The sequence below is a fragment of the Rhinolophus sinicus genome, linkage group LG05 (assembly GCF_036562045.2).
Source record: "Rhinolophus sinicus isolate RSC01 linkage group LG05, ASM3656204v1, whole genome shotgun sequence".
NCBI classification, from domain to species: domain Eukaryota; kingdom Metazoa; phylum Chordata; class Mammalia; order Chiroptera; family Rhinolophidae; genus Rhinolophus; species Rhinolophus sinicus.
In genome coordinates, this window is record NC_133755.1 from 6,584,192 (window position 1) to 6,608,056 (window position 23,865).

The 23,865-nt window shown below is 45.4% G+C and overlaps 1 protein-coding gene across 4 annotated transcripts in view; it reads left to right on the top strand.

The window, feature by feature from the left end:
* The first annotated feature begins 7,032 nt into the window (after positions 1-7,032).
* The window catches only part of GREB1 (growth regulating estrogen receptor binding 1), a 77,993-nt gene continuing 61,160 nt past the window's right edge, over positions 7,033-23,865 (top strand). For 3 of the 4 annotated variants that reach the window (XM_074331693.1, XM_074331694.1, XM_074331695.1), the window contains exons 1-3: positions 7,033-7,264; positions 17,136-17,316; positions 22,064-22,183. In XM_074331693.1, the coding sequence (XP_074187794.1) occupies positions 17,160-17,316; positions 22,064-22,183 (277 nt within the window). In that variant the 5' untranslated portion in view covers positions 7,033-7,264; positions 17,136-17,159. The remainder of the gene's footprint in view (positions 7,265-17,135; positions 17,317-22,063; positions 22,184-23,865) is intronic. The other variant, XM_019750957.2, reaches the window with a different exon arrangement.

The following is a 23,865-nucleotide window of genomic DNA, read 5'->3' on the forward strand; positions in this document are numbered from 1 at the left end:
AAACCTATGGTTGTAGAATATTTTATAAAGCCCTTTGCCAAGCTATGCTCTGTCTGTACGCATTATGTGGTCCAAGTCTGTATATCTTGGGAGAAATCCTTAGTACCCATATTATTATGAAATGATATACGTTTGTCAAATTTCACTTTTTTTCTCTGCTAGCTACACCTATTTGTCCTAATAGAATGCCCAGATAGCTTGGTTAGACTGGAAGTCATTTAGTAATTAGATTGGACAAGGAATTAGCCCTTGGCAAGTGTTTTCAACAGGCTCAGGCAATTCTTAACATTATTAAAATGTGACTTTGGTCATTAGAAGTACAGAATTGTATTGCAGTATAGATAACATCTTTACAAAAATAATCAGAAGACTATTTTTATTTTCTCCTAGTTTGTATGTTTGTTTCCTACAATGACAGAGGATCTTCCTTATTTGAAAATAATGGTAAGAAACTCTAAAAATATTGAAAATAATGTAATTGCCAAATCTGTATTAAACCTGTGAAGGTGGGGGGTTCCACTCAGCCCCATCAGGGGAAAAAAACATACCAATAAACCAAAAACCTATAAAACAGTAAAAAGAGAAACCGAACTATATTGTAGGGCAGTGACTAAAACTATAAAATAAAAGTGAGATATTAATATTCACGGAAGTTTCTTTTTGGTTTGCTAAGATAAACAGAAGGGAAACTTAGGAGTTTAGAAAGGATCAAGAGAAACAGATAAGATATGAAAAGATGCTCAACTTCACTAGTTAGGAGGGAAATGTATATTAAAACCACAATGAGACACCATTCACAACCACTAGATTAGCAAAAATTTAAGTCTGAGGATGTCAGGGGAGGGTAAGGATGTGGAACAACCAGACCCTTAGTCACTGGCCATGGGAACCTAAATTGGTCCAACTCTTTCGCTACAGAAGGCGCTGTTTACATAGCCTTCAATGTGAATGGTGCCCCCTGCAGTTGTGTGGCAGCCTTGAGACCTGTGTGTGTAACAGGAGACATATACGAGGACATTTATACTACTGTTATGTGTAATGACACACAAGCAAATGAAAACTAGAAGTAACTCAAATAGCCATCAACTATAAGGTGGAAAAATAAATGGTGGTGTATTTATTCAATCGAATGCTATACAGTGGTGAAAATGACTCACAGACATAGGCAAGGTCATGGCCGAATCTCAGGGACATTGTATTGAGCTAAAACGGAAGTCATAGAAAAATTATACAGTGTGAATCTGTTCAGACAGAATTAAAAATGTAAAACTGAGCAATATGTTGCTTGTGTTGAAACAAATTAAAATTAAGTTAAATTAGTTTGCCAGAAATGCCAATTTTCAGGCTGTCAGCCAGAACTACTGAGTCAGAATCTGCATTTTAACGAGAGCCCTGGGGATTCGTATGCACACTGAAGTTGATCTTTGCCAAATAGGAAAAATAAAATAAAATAAACTTAAGTAAATCTATGTTAAATTTTAGGTTAAAATTAAGTAAATTTAAATTGAGAATTTTGTTGAAATTATAAAGAAAATGAAGGGAATGATAAACATAATTCAGGATCCAAGTTACTGGGGATTTGGGGATAAATGAGGTGCACACAAGGGACATCAGGCATAATGTGATACTCTTGTTCTTAAACTGGAGGTGGACGCATGGTTTTTTGTTGTCTGGTTTTGTATAAACTGGAGGTGGACGCATGGTTTTGTATAACACGAGTATTGTACGAATATTCCTTGTATCTGCTCAATATAATATTCCTTTGTATCTGCTCAAATATAATAAGCACAACTTGGAAAAGGAAAGGGGTCCAAGTGAGGGTTGGACCCTATGGGAAAGTCGTCTAAAGGATGAGGAAACTTAGCATTTGTGGAGGAGAGGTCATCCAGGTCTCTCTTGGGTCAGAGGAGCTGTGTACACGTTCATCCATGTCAGCCCGGATCTCTGTTGGGTCCTGCAGTCAGTCCAGTTCCAAGGAGGAGTCCACAGATGGCGGGCTGGTGCTAATGGGGCAGGTACCCCTGGTGCCGCCTCCCAACTTCTCAGCCCCTGAACGGAGGACAGCTCTGGGGGCATTTGCTCCCATTCAGGCTCCAGGAGGGTTCCCAGGTTACCCTGGGAGTATTGTTACCTGACGACGTGCACAAGCTGCTGGGGGGGTGGAGCTGTGGCTGCTAAAGAGACTATGTAGCCCTGACAGCTGGGTTAAGTGACCTGCCTACTGCTGGGGACGTGGCAGAGTCAGATCTGTGACTCGGGCGCTCAGGTCCTTCTTTCATCTGTTTCATATCGTGCTGCCTCAAAATGGACTCAAGTCGCTGGTATGTCACGATGATCATTTTCCCCTAAAAAGTTATTTATACAAAATGCACGTGACTGTTTGTGAAAAATATAGACAACACAGAAAATTAGAACGAAAAATATTTGTCCATAATCCCATTTCCCCAAACAGCCACTGCCAATATTTTAATGTATTTCCTTCCAGTCTTTTTTCCTATGCATTTAAAAAAATTACAATTCTATTTGGTGCTGAGGATGTGAGTGATGTAACTTTCTATCCTTATGTATCCTTTCTTTGCTTTCCATCATTATTTCGTGCTTTTTGTTATTGCATGTCATATTAAATATGTAGAAACTATCCTTGCTAGTGAGTCAAGAATAAAGTGGGAAATGTTCATTTATTCCTGGAGAGTTTAGCAAAGATCAGTTATTTGAGGTCATTAATTCTCTTTTTTCTTACTTCTTGAAAATTAACCTGCCTCTGGGAGCACTTCATCGATAAACACTCTCATGGTTCTTATCTAGGTTTCTAGAAGCTCAGTCTTGGGGGTAGGCGTGAAAATTACACTTGTGCCTCATAAAATAAAAAGACCTGAAATAAAAGACTGAGCATTAGTGGCTTCCAAGATCGGGCCTTGCTTCCGAAGGGCAGAGCTGATAGAGTCCTTATTCTGAGCAAAAGCCACAAAGTCATTATCTTTTCCTAAGCCTTTTGTTTTTGTTTTAAGGTTCACCACAAACTTTAACAGTGAAAAAAAAAAAGTGCAGTAACTGGGTCATTCTGACCTAGAAACAAGCAAAATACTTCTAATTACTGCAGCAGACAGCAATGAATCATACTTGAGCAAGCTCGCTGCCTTTTCAGTCATGTGTTCCCAGACTCATTGTGCTGTAGCCGAGGGGGCACCGGCTCCAGCAGGTTTGGTCGGTGGGAGGAGAGGGGTCGGTGGGTCTTAGTGTAGGATCTGTTCACCCTCACTAGTACTGTGAGAAGGGAATCGTCATGTTCTCAGGGTTAAGTTCCCTGAGAGATGGGCTGTGGCTTATTCTTTGTTCATCATCATGATACCGATAAAAACTACCTACTATGTGCTGGCTGTGTAAAAGGTGCTTTATGGTCCTGGTGTCATGTGAGCCTTCCAACAACCTTGTGATGTCAGTATTATTATCCACATTATGCTGAGAAAGTTGAGGCTCTGAGAAGTTAAGTCACTCAATACCCAGTGGACAGTGGGCATCAGCAAATGTTGAGTGAGTGGGTGAATGACAACTCCAAGCTACTGGAAGGGGAAGGCAACAGGAGGGAAGCTGGCCAATATGAGCCGAAAGAGTTGGTCCCAAAAGTTAAGAGGCTTTGTACCTCCCAGTTATTCTTTTGTTTCTTCTTTTTCTTTTTTCTTTCCATTTTTAAGCTCCAAATGTGAATAGCAATGGGGAGGGGAAGGGATTTCCATGTAGGCAAATAACACAAGACATGAATGAGGGAACAGATTTGTGACCAGCAAAGAGATCAGCCTGATTAGTCTTTTAAAAAAAAAAAGGAAAAATGAGTGAATGGAAAACACTCACTGCTAGCTGCTGTGCTAAATACTTTACTACGCGATCTTATTTAATCCTCACAAAACCCCTTTGAAGTAAGCCTTGTTATCTCCCTTTGTGGCAGAGGAAACGATTTCAGAGAGCGACCCCCCCTCCCCCTGCGTCCCACAGTTACAGGCAGCTGCAGGGCCAGGATACGAACCCAGGCACCAACTCCACAGCTTCCCTGTAAACAAACCCAGGAATGGAGATTGCATTATTGATGCTTGAATTTTATTCTTTATCTGATGGAGGGGAAAAAACCCAGATGATATACAGATTTCACATATGCTACCGAAACCCAACAATTGGCCCCATCCCAGAAAGAGATTCCGGCTCACCAGGCATGGAGAAAGCAAAGCAGGACATGAAAATTTGGGGTTACCAGGAGTAATGAGCTGTTGGGCCCATCTGCTTCCTTGAGGTACTTTACCTGCATCAGCCAGACGTCCTCTCTCTAGTCTGGCTTCTGGAAGTTTGTTAAACCTAAGCAAAGACAAAATTCTCAGGTCTGGTGAGGGAGGTCAGGTTCACCACACAATAGCAGAGATGCTCGAACTAGGTTTTGAAGGATGAATAGGAGTCCAGGCAGAGGGAACATGCAGCTTGCACGAGGCACTGGAGGTGTGCTAAGACCTGAGATGAGCAGACACCTTGAGCCGTTAGCATCTGGCAGCCGTGGCAGCGTCAGCCCCTCTCGGCTTTACACGGAAAACAGACTGAAAGTGATCCAAAAAGCTCTCAGGGAAATGTTTTATAAAAGCCAAGGCTTATTTCTTTGGTAATGGTGGTTATCATGGTCTCCAGGACACTGTTGGATGGGTAGAGACTTTTCTGCTTTGCAGGTCAGCATTTCTAGCCTTTGTGGTCACAAAATAAAATAAAGCCAATATATCACAGTCTCAAATGCAGTGTTCGTTGCTGATATGGTGACTGTCTCTGCTTGTCATGTTTAATGTGGAAGGGAGTTGGCTGGAGACTAGCATTTGGTATGGAATAGAAGCAAGAACTTTATGGCAAGGAGCTGTATTGGTGTCTAGCATAGAATTGCAGATCTAAATTCAGAAGGAAGCCCCACGTCAAAAACACCCATCAGAGCTGACACTGGGGTGAGCTCGCTTCTCTTTAGGCACCTCAATGTTATTTTCAAATCAAATGCCTATTTTGACAGTAATGGGAGAGCAGTCGGCTCAAAGGTATTGTAATACAGACCTAATGAAGGCAAATCCTTCTTTCCTAATTTTCTCCTCATGATGAAGACAACTTATATCGATTTTAAAAGTTAGCAAATTATAGAAGCGTTTAAAGAAACATAAACAAAATCTTGAGTTCCTTGACTTACAGGCAACCACCATCGACATTTTTTTCAATCTCTTTTATGTATTTTATTTATTTACAGGTTGAAAGCTTACTAATGATAATTGTTACTGCCATGTTTCCCTGAAAATAAGACCTAACCGGACCATCAGCTCTAATGCGTCTTTTGGAGCAAAGATTAACATAAGACCTAGTCTTATTTTGCTATAATATAAGACCAAGTCTTATATTAATCTTTGCTCCAATAGATGCATTAGAGCTGATGGTCTAGCTAGGTCTTATTTTTGGGGAAACACGTTGTTACCGTGGCCTATGTAGTAAATACTGTATATGTACCATTCGCTGGTCTGAGTACCCTGCGTATATTAGCTCATAAAATCCACACAGCAACCCTGAAAAACAAGTACTTTTATCACTTTCTTCAGATTGGGGAAACAGAGGCACATCAAGATTAAGTGGCTCAAGGTCTAACATCCAGTAAGTCAGGATTCAATCCCAAGCCTGGACCCAGAATCCATCCTCTTAACAAACTCTCTCTCCTGCTCTCTCTCTATACCTCTATAATAAAATATCATATATTACAGATAGCCATATATGTGCATTTTTCTCCATGTATTTCTATAACAATTGAAAATCTTTTTCTTGGTGAATGTTGTGTGCTAAGTATATCCGCTCCTGTAAAAGCTTTTCATGCGCATAACTTTGTGCACGCGGATACTGGAGACTATACCCTTTCTGTAGTGTCAGTTCCCTGCCATTCCCGGACAGTGCTCTGAGTGGCAGAAAGCCCTAGGTACTCCAAGCGCAGTCACCTCCTCTCCAGCCCCCACCGGCCGTCCTCACACCTCATTTGCCTCCCCAGTGAGTGAAGCCAGGGGCCCAGGGGTTTGTTTGCCTCCCAGAGTCTCGCTGAAGCAGAGCCACCAGGGGGCGCTGCCCCTGCCCTTGCTGTGAAGGTGTGGGGGCCATGGGGTCCCCATCCTCTTTTTCTAGGCAGACGCAGCTCAGCCCCGTAAAGATTAGGTATGCGATGTGGGGCACTCCCTTCCACCCTTTAGTGCTTGGTGAATTGGGGACTGGACCTGAACCAGCCGAGAACTCTCTTTGCTGACTGCGGCACCAACATGAGTGGTGCAGCTCTTTGGCCTTTGTCACGAAGGGTAGATGACATGGAAACCTCTCTGGGTCCTATCCAAGTCATCTTTGCAGGCAGACAAAAGACCCTGGCCAGAAGATAAAAATCAAAGCTAAAGGTGTTCACCACCAATGGAGTGGGCTCCTGTGATTTTCTTTCCTTTTTTAACTAGGATTTGAGCAGGTTTCCTGCATTTAGAAGAGTTCATTGCAGCAGGAGTGTGTAGGAAGCTGTGGAGGACTGCTGGTGTTTTCTTGGTTTCCATAGTGGTGGAAATGATTTAAATGAAAGAAGTGTAAGAACGTGCCTCTGTGACCATCAGGGGCGTTTTCTTTGGCATTCACAGCCGTGGTTATTTTAGGGGCATGTGCTCCCCTGGGCCATTGCCACACCTGTGGTCCTCTAGTGGCAGCCAATCACGCTGCCCGTTTCCTGTGGCAAAGCCATGCTCTTCACTGACCCTTTGTTCTCTGCGCGAGAGGACGTGGTTCCATTCCAAGTACAGAACTTTCATGTTGTTTAAAAAGACTCAATTTAACTGCTGGTGGTTAGACTGACAGATTGGTATGTACCTGCCTGGAGAGCATTCTGACCCAGCAAAACACTTCAGTGCTAAGAAGACGGAAAACTGTGGCATTTGTCATCTGACCCAGCAGGAGCCTGAGGCACATGGAGCTCAACTTGGAAGGTCTGCTGTTGATTTTCTTTTTTTTTTTTCTCCTTGTTGTTGTTGTAGCCCTAGCAGCAGATACTGGCTTTGAAGCCTTTCCACTGGCTGGCTGGGCTGCCTTTGCTTCCCCGGGCAAGGGGCCTGGGAGCCAGGGTGGCAGGCCAACCAAGCACTCGGCACCCTTCTCAGGGCCATCAGGGCCCCCACGTGATGAAAGACACAGCCTCTGCAAGTGTAGCCACTGCTCTTGGCTGGCTGGCGTATGGGCTGCGTGAAATGACCAGGTACGGTGCATTTGACTTTGGGAGTGGGGCCCTTGCTTTGGGGGTTGGACAGGTTTGTCGTGGCTTTTTGCTTATGATAAGGACAGTGTTGTCCTGTGCTAAGCAGAATAACGCATGGCAAAGCTTTTGCTCTTAGTAAGTAAGGTGCAGAGTAAATCCACTTAATGAATTATTTCCCTTATTTTTGTTGTTGGAAATGGTATCTGAAGGGGGTGTAAGTAATGAGTTTCTCACAAGGTGGACACAAATAAGTGCAGCAGCAGTGTAATTATTAGTGATATGCTAAGGAGATGGATAACAGATTTCGGATCCTGTCTGGGTGGTTCTGGAGAGGAGTTTTGCAGTCATTGTTTTTCTTCCCTGAAAATCTTCCCTGCTAGCTTTATTCTGAAGGTGCTTCTCTCCCATTCAGTTCTCACTGCAGCGGGGTGGGAGTGACGGCGACATTACTTTGTGGTCCCTGTGTTCCCCTTGGAGAGCCTACGCACGCTCTCAGAGGAAGCACTCTCTCACGATCTCTGCACAGATGTCTGGGCGGCAGCGCAGGCAGGACAGTCTCAGTTGGAGAGACAAATGCATTAGACAGAAGTCCAGCGCTCAGCCTGGCTTTCCCGCCTTCAGCAACACCTGTGGAGTTTATGAGGTCCTGTGGGGAAACCGGGAGGAATCTACATTAGAATGCCGTTTCCTGCCAGGAGGGCTGTCAAAGGGTTTATAGGAGACCATTCTGCAGTCTGAATGCGTTTATGGCCATATCATATATTCAGGGCTGACCTGCCTACGGGACTAGAGCACCACCATTCTCGCTCTGCATCAGGGAGGGCCCCTCCGTGCTGTTGGAAATTATGGAATGAGGTTGAAAACGCAGTCTTGAGAGGGCTTTGCTTTTGTTTTCTGAAACTGGACTCATCGGAAGTAAGTCACCATATTGTGTTTTGGCAGAAGGATTCTTCAGTTTTGCTGTAGGGACATTGGAGGAGAAAGAAACGGGTTTGTGGCAGCTCAGATCCGAGCTGGAGTTTGGGGGGCCTTCTGGTAAGGCTGTGTGGGGCCGTCGCTGTGGCCAGCTGGGCCCGGGCCGGTTACCTTCCCGAGAGGCCCTGTGAAAGGTGAACAGGGATTCTAGGGGTGACTCCTAGAAAGAGAGGGAGCCTCCATTCAGGCTGGAGGGTCTGGGGACCACAGGTGTGTTTTGGATGTGATTCAGAAGGGAGGCAGATGGCAAAAGGGAGGGAAAGAGAGGCCTCGCAGGCCGCCGTGGAAAGGTTTTCTCTCTCGTGGACTCTAACTCCAGCCTTTGACCCTTGCCCTCTTTCTTTTCTGCCATGGTCACTTCTCCAGGAGAGGGTGAGAGGAGACAGAGGACAAAGACAAGTGGGTACCAGACTGAACGAGGCTTTGCGCATAGGAGGGCTCAGCCAGCAAGGGGATGGCTGGAGGGGACCGAGCACTTGGTTCACTGAGCTCCTCAGATTTGCCTTCGTTCTGCACGGTGATGACGACACCGACTTTCTCCTCTTTCTAAAGCCTGTCTCGCCTCTCCTTTGTCCTCCACACACAGCCAGTCTGTGTGCCCTCCTTGGTCACGATATATTGCGACGTTCTCCTGTAGGCCTTCTTTAGGAAGCCACGGCAGGTAATCTGTCCCCTACGCTCTCATCCGGTCTGCTGCCAAGTCCTCTCCTGGCTCCACAGGGCTAGTTCTAAACACGTTAGCAGGGCTGAGTCTGAATGGACCCCTCGCCACTCTCCTGCGCCTGCTGTCCCATAGCCACCTTATGCTTCAGCATCTGGAAGGACCTGTGTTCTCCAGTCTCACAATGGGTGTCACCCCTGGGTCAAGCCTGGGTGCATTGTCCACCTTCTTTTCAGCTAGCAAACCTGTACTCATCCTTCCAGGTTCAGCATTTCCTGGAGGCCCTCTGAGATTGACCTGAGATAGAACTCTCCACTCCTGTCTCTATTTCCTCTGAAGCTATTTCCTTTCCTGCTCAGACAACGATCACACTATATGGTACGCTGCGGCGTTTACCTGCATTTCTGCCTATCTGTGAGTTTCTTCAGGTCAGGGACACTGTCTATTTCACTTTCACCCTTAGCTCCAAGTGGCAATGAAATATTTCTGCCTTGTACCCAAATTAGATTTTGAAACTTTGTTTGAAGCAAAGCCATGACTCTGGGAGAGGACAAGTTTCCTGTTTCACGCAGAGGAGGCACAGAGCAGGTCAGAAGTTAACACGATTTGTGACTTAGGACAGACCCAGCTGTCTGAACTTGGCCCTGAGACCCAGCTGCATCTTCTCTTCCAAACTGTGGCCTCAGGTGGCATTGAGAAGGCTCTCTGGCAGTTGGGGGGTCATTAGTGGAGTCACGGCCATTCCCTGGCCAGAATCGCTCTCTGTAAGAAACCGTTGTGGGGAAAGGAGAGGTGATGGGCTTGGTGGCTGCACCCAGCAGCTCACACCCCCAGGAGGTGGGAGACACAGGCACTCTCGGTGGCCTTAGGGGGAACCCAGAGCTCAGGGAGGTGCCAGCAATGTGTGGGGTGGGAGGGAGCGGGGGCGTGGTGAAGAAGAGGGAGCAATGAATTTCGGCTTAAGGGTAAGCAGAAGAAGGACAGGTACAAACAGAGCCGTGGAGCAGCTCTGTGATCACGAGGAAAGAACCCGGCTTGTACTTTGATGCTGTAGGAAGGGCTCTCCTCTGACCTTGCTTGGAACAGAAAACAATAGGTGAGTTCAGGTGATACCTGGGGCCCGGGGCCGGGGCATTAGCTAATACGCTTTCTGGTGTACTCTGACAGAAAGCCGCATGTTTAATTATTTCCACCGGAGTGCAATGAATCAAATTAAGTCAAGATCTCTGGGTAGCTCTAGAAATTAGAATTATGAGTAGTGAATTCCAATTTTAGAGAGGAAACTAAATTTATTAATATCTACTACATGCCAGCCGCCCTCCACTTGTGAGTTCATTAGCCCTCAGCACAACTCTGGAAGGTGGTTCTGATTGTCCTCCTTTTACAATTGGGGCAATGGAGGTACAGAGAGGTTAGGTAACTTGCCCAAGGCCACACAGCTTGTAAGAAGCATGACCATACATTGAGCTTTGCTTATTACCCCCTAGTACAGGCTTTTTACCATCTAGCAGGCAAGTTATGGAGGAAATGGGACGTCAGTGACGGTCTATGAATTAAATGAGATCTCTGTGGGCTCTGGGGAAGGTGATGCTGGATCTGAGGCGCGAGCAGCAGAGGGAGGTGATGGCTTTATTTTTATGAGCAAGATGACGAGTGTGCAGCATCCAGGGGTACACAGAGCTGGTGTTATTTTAGGAAGTGAGTTCTGGCCCATTCCAGGAACTCAGTAACTGTTGTTGACAGATGGGGGCTCTGGGTTTAGACAGAGGTGCCTCCTTACTTGACTGATAGAAGGAACCGGAAAATAATTGTGGGCTCAGATTTGAGCTGGACACACAGCTCTGCAGGTACCCCAGTAAGTGTCTGTGAGCCTTTTAAGATAAATGGATTTTCTGCCTCTTGGACAAACCTTTTGATAGTCTATTCTTAAAAAAAGAAAGGAAAAAGTGGGGAGGCGAGGCGGGGAGGAAGTCACTTGAAGGAGAGGCTGGAGGTGAAATATTTTTCTTTGAGTGGGCTGGGGTCTGCAGTCTCCTACTTTAATCTCGAGGGGAGGGCCAGTCGGGCTGACAGATCGACACTGTCCAGGCCACAGCCCCATCCCCTGATTGTTTGTTTTGCCGGCTTGCTCTCCTCCCTCTCTTGCAGACCGGTCTGCAGGCAACATTCTTAGAATGCTCTTGGTTTTCTTCGTCTAGCTAGAAACCTGTTTCTTTTTCTTTTTTTTTTTAAATGGTGCTTTTCATTTACTGAGGCTTTATTTTCTTGTCATGTCAGACCTCCCATAAGCCAGCCTGTTTTTTAACCAAAAGTTTTAGACTGGCTGGACAAATGAACATCATTTAAAAAACAAAACAAAACAAAACAACAACTTTAAAAAAATGCTCCCTTTTCTGAAGTCAACAGCTTCATTGAAAGCAAAGATCCTCCTGCTTAGGGCCATTATTGGACATGCGAAAATTGTCTCAAATGTGTGACCTTAGGCAAGTCACTTAATCTCTCAGTTTCTTAATGTGTAAAATGAGAACCATACTACATGTGTGTAAGGGCTGTGATGAAGATGAAATAAAATTACAAATGTAAACCAAGAAAAGTGCACACAGTGGCCCTAATAAATGTTAGCTATTATTTTAATTCTTACTTAAGATGTTTTGGGGTTAATGTTGCTAAAGGAAATAGTACAGATGTGAAAACAATAAATGCTTTGAAATTCCAGACTCAGTCTCTTTATCTGCAAAATGAAGATAATACTTGTGTCACAGAGCTGTTGGCACATAGTAGATTCTAAGCAAATATTGGTTTTCTTATTCTTTCATTCAAACTTTGGTCTTCTCTCTCTCTCTCTCTCTCTCTCTCTATATATATATATATATATATAGATAGATAGATATAGATAGATAGATTAGATAGATATATCTATATATATCTATATATATCTATACACATACACACGCGCACGCGCACACACACACACACACACATATATACCCTGTTTCCCTTAAAATAAGACCTAGCTGGACAATCAGCTCTAATGTGTCTTTTGGAGCAAAAATTAATATAAGACCCAGTATTATATTATATTATATTAGATCTCGTCTTATAGCAAAATGAGACTGGGTCTTATATTAATTTTTGCTTCAAAAGATGCATTAGAGCTGATTGTTGGCTAGGTCTTATTTTTGGGGAAACATAGTATATATATATATATATATTTATTGATTTAAAAATTGCATACATGGATGACAGGGTACATTATGTATTATTTACATTATAAAACATACACTAAAAATAATTAAAATGATTAAGTAAAATAGATATAAACTGACATTTTGATGTTTTCTTTTTCGTGCTCACTTTGGCTATATAGGAAGTAAAATAGGTCTGTTGTGTGCTTCTGTGAGTATAGGCAGAACCTTGTCCTATGAATAATTGCAGGATTTTATAGGTTCCTAGAGTAACGACAGGAATGCTTAGCCCAGGAGGAAGTCTGGTGTCGGCTGTGTGTGCTTAATTTCATGAGGCTGACTTCCTGACACGGTCCTTTAAAAGTTTAGAGGAATGCCATAACTTTCTGTGAAATTGGGCAATGTCTTGTCACTACTAGAAGAGGCACGAGAAGGTCATGGTGACCCTTCAGCTGAGGATGTCTGAGATTTTATATGCTGCTAGTTTAAACTTCTTACTACTGCTTTTCATGGAAGAGATTTTTTGGACATGGGCTTTCAGTTCCAGACCAGGCACTAGCTGTGTGTCATTAGACAGGTCTCCCAACCTCTCTGAACCTTAGTTTCTTCATCTATAAAATAGGGATAGAAATAATGACCAGACAGAATTGTGGCTAGGATTAAATTACATAATGCTGTAGCAATTTTCAGCAGGGTGGCCTGCTTTTGCTTTGTCTGTAGCTCACCATGACCTTCAGTTGCTATGCCCCTGAGATTTCGTTTGTCCATCGTTCATTTTCATGCCTGCATTTCATTTATTTTTAACATGCAACCTTCAGTTTTTAATGAGTGTGAATATACACATAGTCTAAAAAGTTATTATTGTATTATTATACTGTAAGCTTCAAAATGAAAAACAAATGTTTCCTTCTCGCCTGTTTCTACTCCAATTCCTGCTCCCTACAGGCAACTGTCTTTTAACTCTTCAGTTTTTTTCTTTTGCTTTCTGGAATTTATTCCTTTATTTACAAGTAATAGATAGTGCTACAGTTTCTTATTTGTTTCTAGACCATTTTTTTCACTCTCACTGTGGAATATGAGAGTTTAGCTTTCTTATACCTCTTTCTTCCTACCTCACATACACAAACACACACTCACATACACACACCCCTTCCCTGTCCCTATCCTTCCAAAATAGTTGTGTCACAAACTCTGGTTCAGTCAGCACGCAGCCGACACCTGCAGTGTGCTCTAAGGAAATTTTCAGTTCCTGTACTCATCTTATTTTTCCTGCAGCTAATGGTTGCTTTGTTGTTTACTAAATTTTTGACTCTATCAATAACTCATCCCCATAGTCTGATAGAACCTGCAAAACTCCTTTCAACATAGTTTAGCACATCTGATAATGGAGTCTGTTCCCTTGTCTTCCTGACGTGTCGGGGTGCAATTCCCAGATGGGGTAAGTGCAGCGGGGGTCCAAACAGAGACAGTGCTTAGGGAGTAAGTGTCAGAGCCACGTGGGGATGACAGACAGTCTTGCATTCCTCGGGCATTTGGGGGCCTCAGGCTTCCGTTTCTGACCCTGAGAAAGTCTCTCTCGTCTCTCTGGCCCTGTGGTTCCCCATCTCGCAGGTGGGTGATTCTAACACTCCGGAGAGCTCCCGAGTGCCTCCACCTCAGCCTGCTCAGCCCTCGGGTCCCTGACCCTCTTCACCTGGCAGGTGTCTTGTCCGTAAGGTAGAGACTGCCGTGTGTATGGAGGAAGTTCCCACCCACTTTGATTGTGGTCCATTGGGGTCCAATGGGGACCAACCAGAAGGGCCAGAACCGGTTCACAGGGTTCTGAGTGCTCCCTCCCCGTCCTAATTCACAGTATTTACTTACACGATTGTAGATCATTTGAAAGGGAGTGGGCTCCATTTTCTCTACCACTTTTTGCTTCTAGACATTAAAGCTTGGATGTTTGCTTAGGGTTGTCAAATAAAATTTCCATGTTTTGAGTGTGAAAACGTCTCTGTGCCTTTGTCTCTTTCATGTTTCTCCCCTTCCCTCCCCGCTCCCTTCTCCTTCCACACCCACCCCCAATTCTGTTTCTTTCCTTTAAACAAGAGTCCCTTCCAGTTACTTATCGTCTCCAAGACTGGAGTTTGTCATCTTTATAATGGGCTTCTTAATGTCCTCACCTGGCTGCCATGCATGCCAAGTGAGGGAGCGTGCTCAGTGCCTTGCACAGTGGCTGGCCAATGAAAGCTATATATATATATTTCCTCTTTATGGCTCCATCCACATTAGGCACTAATCTGCTTTAATGGCTGGAGTCCTCTGGGCTCAGGGTGCCAATCAGCTGTCAGGTGAGCTGAACAGGATTTTGGGAAGGTAGGGTGAGGATGCCCCAATCCGCCATCTAGCATGATTCTGCAGGGGCTCCATGTAAAATGGGTGAACTCAGAGCTTCTTTCTGGGGGAGTTAAGTTCTTCAGACAAAGCTCTATAGAAATAGAAGACATTTCTGATCTTCTTAATTGGTGGCGGCTTTAAATAGACCACCCTGAATCGAATATAATGCAAGTGTCCCCAGATGTGGGGGCCAGTAACCCCTCATTCATGTATTGAGGTATGCAGCAGGTCAAGAGAAAAGGCGGGTGAGAGGGCCCTGGAGCCTTTTCTGAGTTGGGGTATTAGGTGGCTCCAGCAGCTGACCTCTCTCTTTCAGGAGCACTTGCTTTTTGTTGGGGCTAATTCCTGAAGCAATCCTCCCAACAGCTCTGTTCCGCAGGCTGTCAGCAGCACCGACCAACGGGCCCTGTGGTCAGGAATTACTGCCGTAAGCAGGAAGTGTCTAATGGTTTCCATTTACTTTTCGCTGGAAGAGGAAAGGCTTCCTTACAATAGAGGCAGAAAATCAAGCGAGGACACCAGCACATTTTACCTTCTGAAGGAACAAGAGCTCCCTAAGGGCACCAGCAGTCCCGTCTTGAAATTGCTCTGCCACCAACAGAACAAGCACAAGGGGAACAATTTCTTACCTATGTCTTGAGTAGAAGTCTAAGACTGTCCCTGGCTTGTGAAGCCAGTCTGACAACTAGTGTGGCTGAGTGTGCGTCACCGTAATGAAGCAGGAAGCTACTGTCCTGTGGTCACATTGGAGCTCACATCTTGTATTATTTTTACGTCAAATGCTACTTTGAAAATCAACAGTATAGTAGATAAGAAATATACAAGGATATAGGAGAAATGGCTAACCTATCTCATTTCATCCCTTAAAGAAAGTTTATACATCTCTTTTCTCATATCGATTGTATATTTGTAAAAATCCATCAGGCGTCTATCAGAAAGAAACCCTTGACAAATTTAAAAAGAGTTTCTAAGGCCACAGTCATGGTTATAATCCAGTACTAATCAGAAAGAAATAATATAAGGCTGACCCCCGTCCTCCCCGAGTCTAGACTATTCAGAAAAATTAAATGTATACACTGGATTATTATCAGATTGAAGAGAGAATCAGAAGGGAGACCATAAACCTATAGCAAAAGAGGTGCCCAGAGGAAAATGTATAGCTGTAAATGTCTTCATTATTAAAGACATAAGGTGGAAAGTAAAAATGATAAAGTACGTAATTATATTGAGAAGTTTGGAAAAAGTACAAGAAATTAAACCAAAAGGAAAAGAGGGAAATAGAAACAAATAGCTAAATTTAATGAAATTGAAAATAAATAGAAAACATTAGGAAGGAATATAAATTTAAGTGGATGTTCTTGGAAAGGCCTAAATGTAGAGATTTAACCATGTGCATGATCCAAGAGAAAAGGCTGAGCAAAGAGCTGTCCCTTCACTCAATATAATATGATGAAGCCATTAAAATTTTTTGAAAAGCAGTTATAAGCGGATTAGGTGAAATACATAGGTCAAGTAAAAAGAACAGAATCAAAAATTGTATTATCGAATGATTATAACCATGTGACTACAATCTCTCACCTCCCTTCTATCCTCAAACTCTGAAGGAAATTAAATCTGGAAAGAATAATCCAAATATCACAGTGGGAAGGAAGTACTGACACGTAATACGGTCTGGGTCAACCTTGAATGCACTGTGGTAATTGTACGAAGCCAGGCAGAGAAGACCACATACTGTCTGATTCTGTTAATATGAAATCCCCAGAGTAGGCGAATCTACAGAGATAGAAAGTAAATTAGTAGTTGCCTAGGTCTGGGGGATTAGGGGAGTGACAGGTAAAGGGTATCAGGTGTCTTTTTGGGGTGATGCCATATCCTACAATTGATCGCGTGATAGCTGCACAACACTGTGACTATACTATAAACCTTTGATTGTACACTTTCAGTGGGTGAATGGTATGTGAATTATATCTTAATTAAGCTGCTACAAAAAAAAAATCACAGTGGTTATCGGGGAATGGAAATATCCGTGATTTTCCTCGCTTTTCCGCTGTCTTTTGTAGTTTCCAGATTCCCGGATATAAATATGTGTTACTTGTGTAATGAAAACATAATAAACCAGAAACATTTTAAAGGAAGAATGTTAATAATCGGCCTTTTCACGGCAAAGACAATGATGGGAAATCTGCTAGCCTATCTCCTGAGAAGGAAAGGGGAGGAGGCTGAGTTCCGTAATCCTAAAATCTGGGGACTGGTTGTCATGGATCACGGAATTGTCAGCTGCCGTCACATATAGAAAGTGGCTCAGAGCTATTCTTCTGCAAGTCAAGGAAAAGTGAAGCCTCATTGGTCTGGGGTCTTTCAGGGACAGAATCACATCTCAGGGAAAAACTGAGGGTCTGTGAAACGTGGGGCTGACTAGGAACCAATTTCCAGTAAAATATTCTAAGAGGTGTCAGACACTGCTGTCCGAGTGGTAAATTAGAGAGAGCTGTTCCTTATATAACTTCCTGTAATTGCCCGGCAGTGGCTGTTTCCCGCCCCTCCACCCCACCCACGTTTGCTGAGCTGGGGGATACCCAGCCCTTCCCTTCTTGCAGAGGGTTTGCCTACTACCTTTGGGTCTCATGTGCCAGGTCAGTCTTCTTAACCGAAACGGAAATGCCATTTTAAACAGGAGACTCCATAGTCTCTTCTGAAGATGGGGAACTCTTACGCTGGACAGCTGAAGACGACGCGCTTTGAAGAGGTCTTGCACAACTCCATCGAGGCCTCCCTGCGGTCCAACAGCCTGGTGCCCAGGCCCATTTTCTCCCAGCTGTACCTGGAAGCTGAGCGGCACCTCTCCGCTTTAGAAGGTAGGAGACGCGTTGGTGTATTTCTTTTCGTGTGTGCAGTTAATATCGGCAGCAGAACGTGAAACTCTGTCCGCTTCTGCTCTATGTAGAAAATGTTGAATCCACCAGAGAAGAATTGCTAGAAAAGGAAAGTTGCATGTAAATTCTTACTCGGCTAAAATTAAAATAAGTTTCGGCCATAAAGTTGCAAGGAATAAAATTATTCATTGGACGAAAAGGAGAAAGGAAGAGGGTCGTGTTAGATGGTTCTGAATTGGTTGTTACTCAATCTTATTAAAAGGTTTGTTTTCACTTGGATAAGTAAGAATTTGAACATGCTTTTGACCCTCAGCTATTTTTTTCCCTCTTTGTCCTCTGATCCGTGACCGTATCTTTGCAAAGTAGTCTCGATAGTTTCTCTTGGGATAGCAGGTACAAGAGCCTTTTTAAAAAGTGATACCGGAATGCCTCCCTGCTAGAATAGGAACTTCTAAAAACCAAGAACAAACCCTTCTGAATTTCACATATGCCAGGAATAAAGAAACACATTATCTTCAGGCCTGGGGACCACTTTCGGGTTTACTTAATTATCCAGGGAATGCAATGATTGTATTTTTCAATCTTTAGTTTGTAATTTTTATAGCTGGATGATTTCATGTCAAAAGTTACCCCCCAGCAATCCAGAGTATGAGACAGTTCCTGCAATGAGAGTTCCTTTTGTCAGTTTGTGTCTTTCACTTGAAGTTGCCTACAGACTTCACTTAGCTATTGAAGTGAAGGAGGGCTGTGGTTTACAACAAACTTTCATTAAATAAGAAAGCGTGCAGTATGCCTATATGGGGGTAGTTGTGGGGTGTGTGTGTGTGTGTGTGTGAATGTGAGTGTGTGGGGGTTGGGGGTGGGCACAGTGGGCCAGGGAGGGCTGCACATCAGGAAAAATGAGGCAGGATGTGCTTGTGTGACATCTGAGCGTTCCTTATTCTAGCAGGGAGGCATTCCGCTGTCACTCTTTAAAATATCCTTACCAGCTTAACCTTGCAGACAGCAGCAGGGTCTGGATCTGGGCCTGACAGAAACTAGATTGTGGACAAAAGCACGAATTAGGAAGACTGAGAGTTCTCTTGGATTCACATCTACAGTGCTAGCATTTTCCGGCAGAGGAAACAGTACTGACACATTGTGGGGAGAAGAGAAATAACTGGAGAATATTTTATAGACTGTTTTTGACTAGCGGAAAGACTTGTGAAACACGAAGTAAATAATCATCCCTAAGTTCTCACAGTCTTGAAAGGCTTTGTGGCTAATGATAAATGAATGAGAATAACAATAATATCTAATTTAGTACATTTGGATGGCGCCTTGAAATCTAAAAGGGGCCTCAGTTCCACCAACTAAAGTAACTGAATCCCATGATTTGGGAAGATGGAAGATTGGTGTGCTTGACGTTTTGAAAGATGCTCACCTGGGGAGAGAGGTGGGTCTCTCCCCAGGAGGGTCCTGCTCTGCTTTTCCTTATGTCTAAGTTCTCCATAGGCAACCTTTTCTGGCCTCTAATTGGGAGGCTGCATCCCGAACCTTCTGATTTCTCGGGATGCTCTCATCTGCCGATAGGGTGCTGGGCAAGTGACACTTTCCAGGGACCGTTTTCAGGCCTCCACTCCTGGTGCCTCCGGTGTTGAGTGCGGAAGGCTCCCTGCCTCCTGGTTGGCCACCTTGTGCTGCCCTCCTATTGGTATGAAAACCAGAGCTGCCCTCTATGATTTTCCCATTTGTCCAGCAAACAGAATAGAGACATCCTTTGAGATTTGGTTTTTCTAGCGGGTGGAGGTTGGCGGGCAGGGGGGACTATTTTCAGTTTGCTAAATGTCACCATAAACTGAGCAGTCTGCCCCAGCCCCTGGTTCCTGCCTCATAAACCCTGAGGCAGACGGCTTGTACAGGCCACGTCTTGTTTTGTCTGCCTGTCTCCCTGTCAGGGTCTCTTATCTTATCGCCGTCCTTCCTTAGACAATAACGTTAGAGATGATTTTTATGACCAAGATGCTGGTGTACTAACCACCCCCTGGGTCAGTTAACATTTTCTCTATCAGGGAGGGTGATTCAGCAGGGGCCTGATTACTTTGTTCTCCGACTCAGGGGGTCTTACCGCCTCCTTCTAGGGGAAAAACCTTTCATTTGATATTTAGTTTTACAAAAGAAAGACCAACCAAACAAAAATATGCCACCCCAGCATTTTGCGGTATTTATGCAGGAAACAAGATGCAGGTAGATTCCTATAATCCCACCCACTCGGGATGTCATACAGTTTCTTCTCATGGAAGAACACAAAGTGTCCTGTAAAAACGAACCAGGGACCGCCTCCTACTCCTTGGAATGAAGTGCTGTGATGGACCTGCAAGGTGCTGGCTCCCAGGCCAGTCGGCTGTGTCTGTGGCCATTTGAAAGCGCCCCTCCTGCCCCGAGACCTTGGTAAACAGTCTGGTTTCATCTGCTCCCCGTCAGGCGGGCTCCAGGATTGTTGCTGGCTGAGTGATCCCATCAAAGGCCCTGGAATGTCTGATGGAGACCTTTGACCTTTAATCCTGCTTTCTTAGCGGCTGGATTTTGAGCTCTTTCTTTGATTTAAGACCCTCCTCTTTCATTCTTTCTGGGAGTCTGAATTCCTGTTCTCTTCAGCTTAGCAGAATAATGTGCAGACATTCCTGGGTGTGCCCTCAGAGCTCCGTTTGCCATCCCTCCGCGCCTCTGCAGTACTGGCTCAGAGTCTGCATTTCGCCGCAGAGCCTTCGAGCCGCCCACTCCATAGGTGGCTAAAGGACAGTTTGCGTGACCATGGGCACCGGTGCTGCACTGCTGGCGCCTGGGGTCAGGGCATGACTCTGCACCTTCAGCCTAAACCCTCCATGCCTGCATTTAATGGCAGGAAGGAAGCTCCTAACGGAGGCTGTGTCATTATCTCCCGCCCCCCTTGTGTTCTTCCTGGGTAATCTTTTTACAGTCTTCTTGCCACCTCTGTGTCCTCTCGGCCCAGAGGGACAGAGACACCAGGAATTCTTGCTTTGTTCCTTTGCAAGGTCACAGGCCTGAGCTGGCTTGAAACGTCCAGTTTCTTCCTCTGCCTCTTGTCCATCAGGTACCTTTAAAATGGTGGCCACTGTGAGGTTGTCTTCAGTCCCCTATACAAGTTGAATCATGCCTGGAGTATTCTGTGCCACTCTGAGGCCATATTTCCCCACATAGTCTGTCACAACTCAAAGTGACCTTATATAACCACCTCATTTTACAGATGCAGGATCTGATGCACAGAGAGGTTAAGTAACTTTCCTGCAACCACACAGACTGTGGCAGACCCAATTCCTGAAACTTAAGTCCCCTGATTCCCAGTCCCAGCTCTTTCCACTGCACACGATTGCATCATGAACCTAAAATCACTTAACCCACTAGATGGATGGAAGATGTGGGAGCCAAGTAAGATGAGAGCAGGAGAGATGGCAACAAAGAAGCCAACACTGAAAGAGGAGACAGAGAGACAAAGAAACAGCTGTCTCCTGGCCTAGTGTATTTAAAGGTGTTCACAGTGATGCTATTCCAGGAAGAATTCTGCATGCTATTTATTAAATGGCATTTAAAGACAAGCTAAGAAAGATTTTTTATTTTTTTACCCAAAATGTCCGTTAAAAGAAGTTAGGACTATACTTCCAACAGCTTTGAAAATTCATTTATGTGAGCTGCGCCCTTTCTCTAGTGAGGCTGGGTACACAAGGTGTGACTGCGTGAGCTCAGATCAGGTGTGCCTGTGTTCCCTGAGCGCTCCCTCTGTTGGAGGCATTTTGCTGGACACCTGGATGACAGATATGAGTAAGGGCGGGGTATTGCTCTCCAGGAGGGCAGTGACAAGAAGCTGCCGTGACAGCTCAGACGCAGGGAGCAGTGGGGTTTCCATGGCCAATTCCTGGCTCTCCTGGCCAGTTCCTCATTTGACATTACTCCTGAAATACTACTTCACTTAAAAACTAGTTTCCTAAAGTCGTAACATGCCTGGTCCTGTTCTGGAATGGCTTTTTGTGTGTGGGTGTGACAGATTTGGGTGGGTTTGTGTTTCTAGTAATGATGCCTCCATTCTTCCCTCAGGAGTAAAGGGTGATGTGCTGTGTCACCGCGTCTTGTGTTTAGTAAAGGCGGTTCACACTGTATCTTGTACTCGGAGCTGAGCAGTGTGCTTGGCGGTGAGAATATCAGCTTGGGCATAACATGGCGGGGCACATGCCAGCTGTGCTACTGAGCAGTTCATTAAAGGGCAGTGGGCCAATCGTGGGTCTCTCTGAGCCTCAGTTTCCTTACCTGTGAAATGGTCTATCTGTTACACCATGGTACCTGCCCCCCCACACAAATATTTTCAGAGTGCTCACTATGTATAGGCTTCATGCTCAGTCCTCATCAGCCAATTATATACAGAGTGAACCCTAGTGCGTGTGCAGAAATGTGCCACTGTGTTGGATGGGAAGAGAAGTGACCTTGAATTTGAAGTCACGAGGCCAGGCTCAGAGCCTGAGTCTGTGACCTTGGGAAAGTCAGCGACCAGAGCCTGAGTCTGTGACCTTGGGAAAGTCAGCGACCTGAGTGAGCCTTTGCTTTTCCCTCTAGTAAAGATAGGTGACAATGCCTGACTTATGGTGTCTGTAAGGACTGATCAATTACTCAGTAGCTGAGACTTGCTGAGTACTTACCTACCTCTGCCTTCTGTCTCACTCCTTTTTCCCCCTTCTAGGCGGCAGCCGAGTGGACCATGAGGAAGAAGAAGAAGAGGGGGAAGGGGGGCTGGATCCGAACTGTCCCCCAAACCCCTACCAGATGCTCCCTCCGCCTGAAGGATGCTGCACCACGGACGGTGAGCCTGCCAGCCCATACCAGGCAGTGCCCGCTGCCCAGAGTCTGCGGCTGTGTGCTGCGGGGGTCCCCTGTGCCCACGGTCGCTAGCAGACAGTGGCCGGGCCTGCCCTTCCATACCTGCAGGGTTGGCTCCACCAGCCAGGCTCACAGCTCCTCAGCCACCCTTTGGACAGGCTCAACTTTCCGAGTGAATTCGGATCTAAAAGTTCATTTTTCTACATTAGTTGTTTGAAAACTAAAATACATGTCCCCAACTCAGGCATGCTTGCATCATGTGTGTAACTCAGAACTTATCAGCGGGAAGAATCTTTCACGTCTGTCGGTACTTTACTGTTGGAAAAGCAGGGACCCTGTGAAATCAGTAATGTTCTTCCCATCTTGCGGTTGGAGAACCAAGGCTCGGGGTGCTGCTGGGGTGGCAGCTCGGTCTAGTGATAAGAGCTGTGGTCAGCTCTCAGGGAGACGGATGAACTCTTGGCTCTGCCGCTCTCTGGCTGGAGAGCTTCTGAGTGGTAGCCAAGTTCACCTGTCCTGTCACTATATCAGTCAAGAGGTGTCACTAATTAGTGATTTAGTCAGTTAATTAAGATCATTGAGCCCCAGCTCTGGAAATATGGAAATAAAAGGTACAAGAGCTCCCAGGTTAATGGAGCTTCATAGGCAAGCAGACACTTGGCACGCGATGTAGAAAGTGCTAGCAGGGTGGGGAGGGCAAGCAGTGGTGCGTAGGAGCACCGGAGAGGTTCCTAACACAGGTAGAGAGTTTGGGGAAGGCTTCCTGGAGGAGGTGGTCCTTCATCTGAATTTTGGAGGATTAGCAGGAGTTGGGAGATGGTAAGAGGGTTGGGGAAAGCGGGGACATTCCAGACAGAGGAACAGCATGTGCAAAGGCTTAGCAGGGTGAGAATAGAGTCCATTCGGGGGACTGCTAGCAGTTTACTTAGATAGGGGCCTGAGTCGGGGCAGGGCAGGGCTTGGAGAAGCGATCAGATGGGTTGTGGAGGCCCGTCCACCCTGCTCTCTGGACTTGACCTTGTGCAGGATGGCCGGCAGAGGAGGGAATTAGCCCTCCCTGGGGCTGTTATTCCCAGGAAAAACGGAAGTCAGCACAGTGGATCTTCGTGAGATAGGCCTTCCAGTGTCCAAGTAGTAAAAGGCCACCTAATTAAATAAGGGAATGGTAAACTCTCCAGTGGTCTCTACAGTGATTTTCAAAGAATTTCCGAGTAAATGCACTGAACACTCTGACTGCCCACAGCCTGTTTTCCCCCAGCTCTTTAGAAGGCAGGGGCCGCTCTGCAGACGGGGAGGGGTCCGGGGCCTCGAGGTTGAAGACCTGTGGGGTGCCTGAACTCAACCGCAGAGAATTTGCTGAACTTCCCCGAGATGGTGAAGGGGAATCTCCCAAGTCAGCGTCAGACCAGCTCCCTCCCATAGGTGATCCCTGGGAGCTCTGCAGAGTGTACCTGGCCAGGCGCTACACATAGTGGGTGCACAGCCTCCCCTCCACCTGCCTTCCAGCCTGGGCAGAGGGGAGGACTTGGAGACAGGGCTTGTCAATGGTGAAGCAGGTGCTCACGGGAGGAGAATCTCTGTAGCGTCCTGCACAGCTTTGGAGGGAAGGCCTTGGGCTCATCGGGGTTCACGTTAGCTCTCATCATCTCACTGGGTACCCAAGGA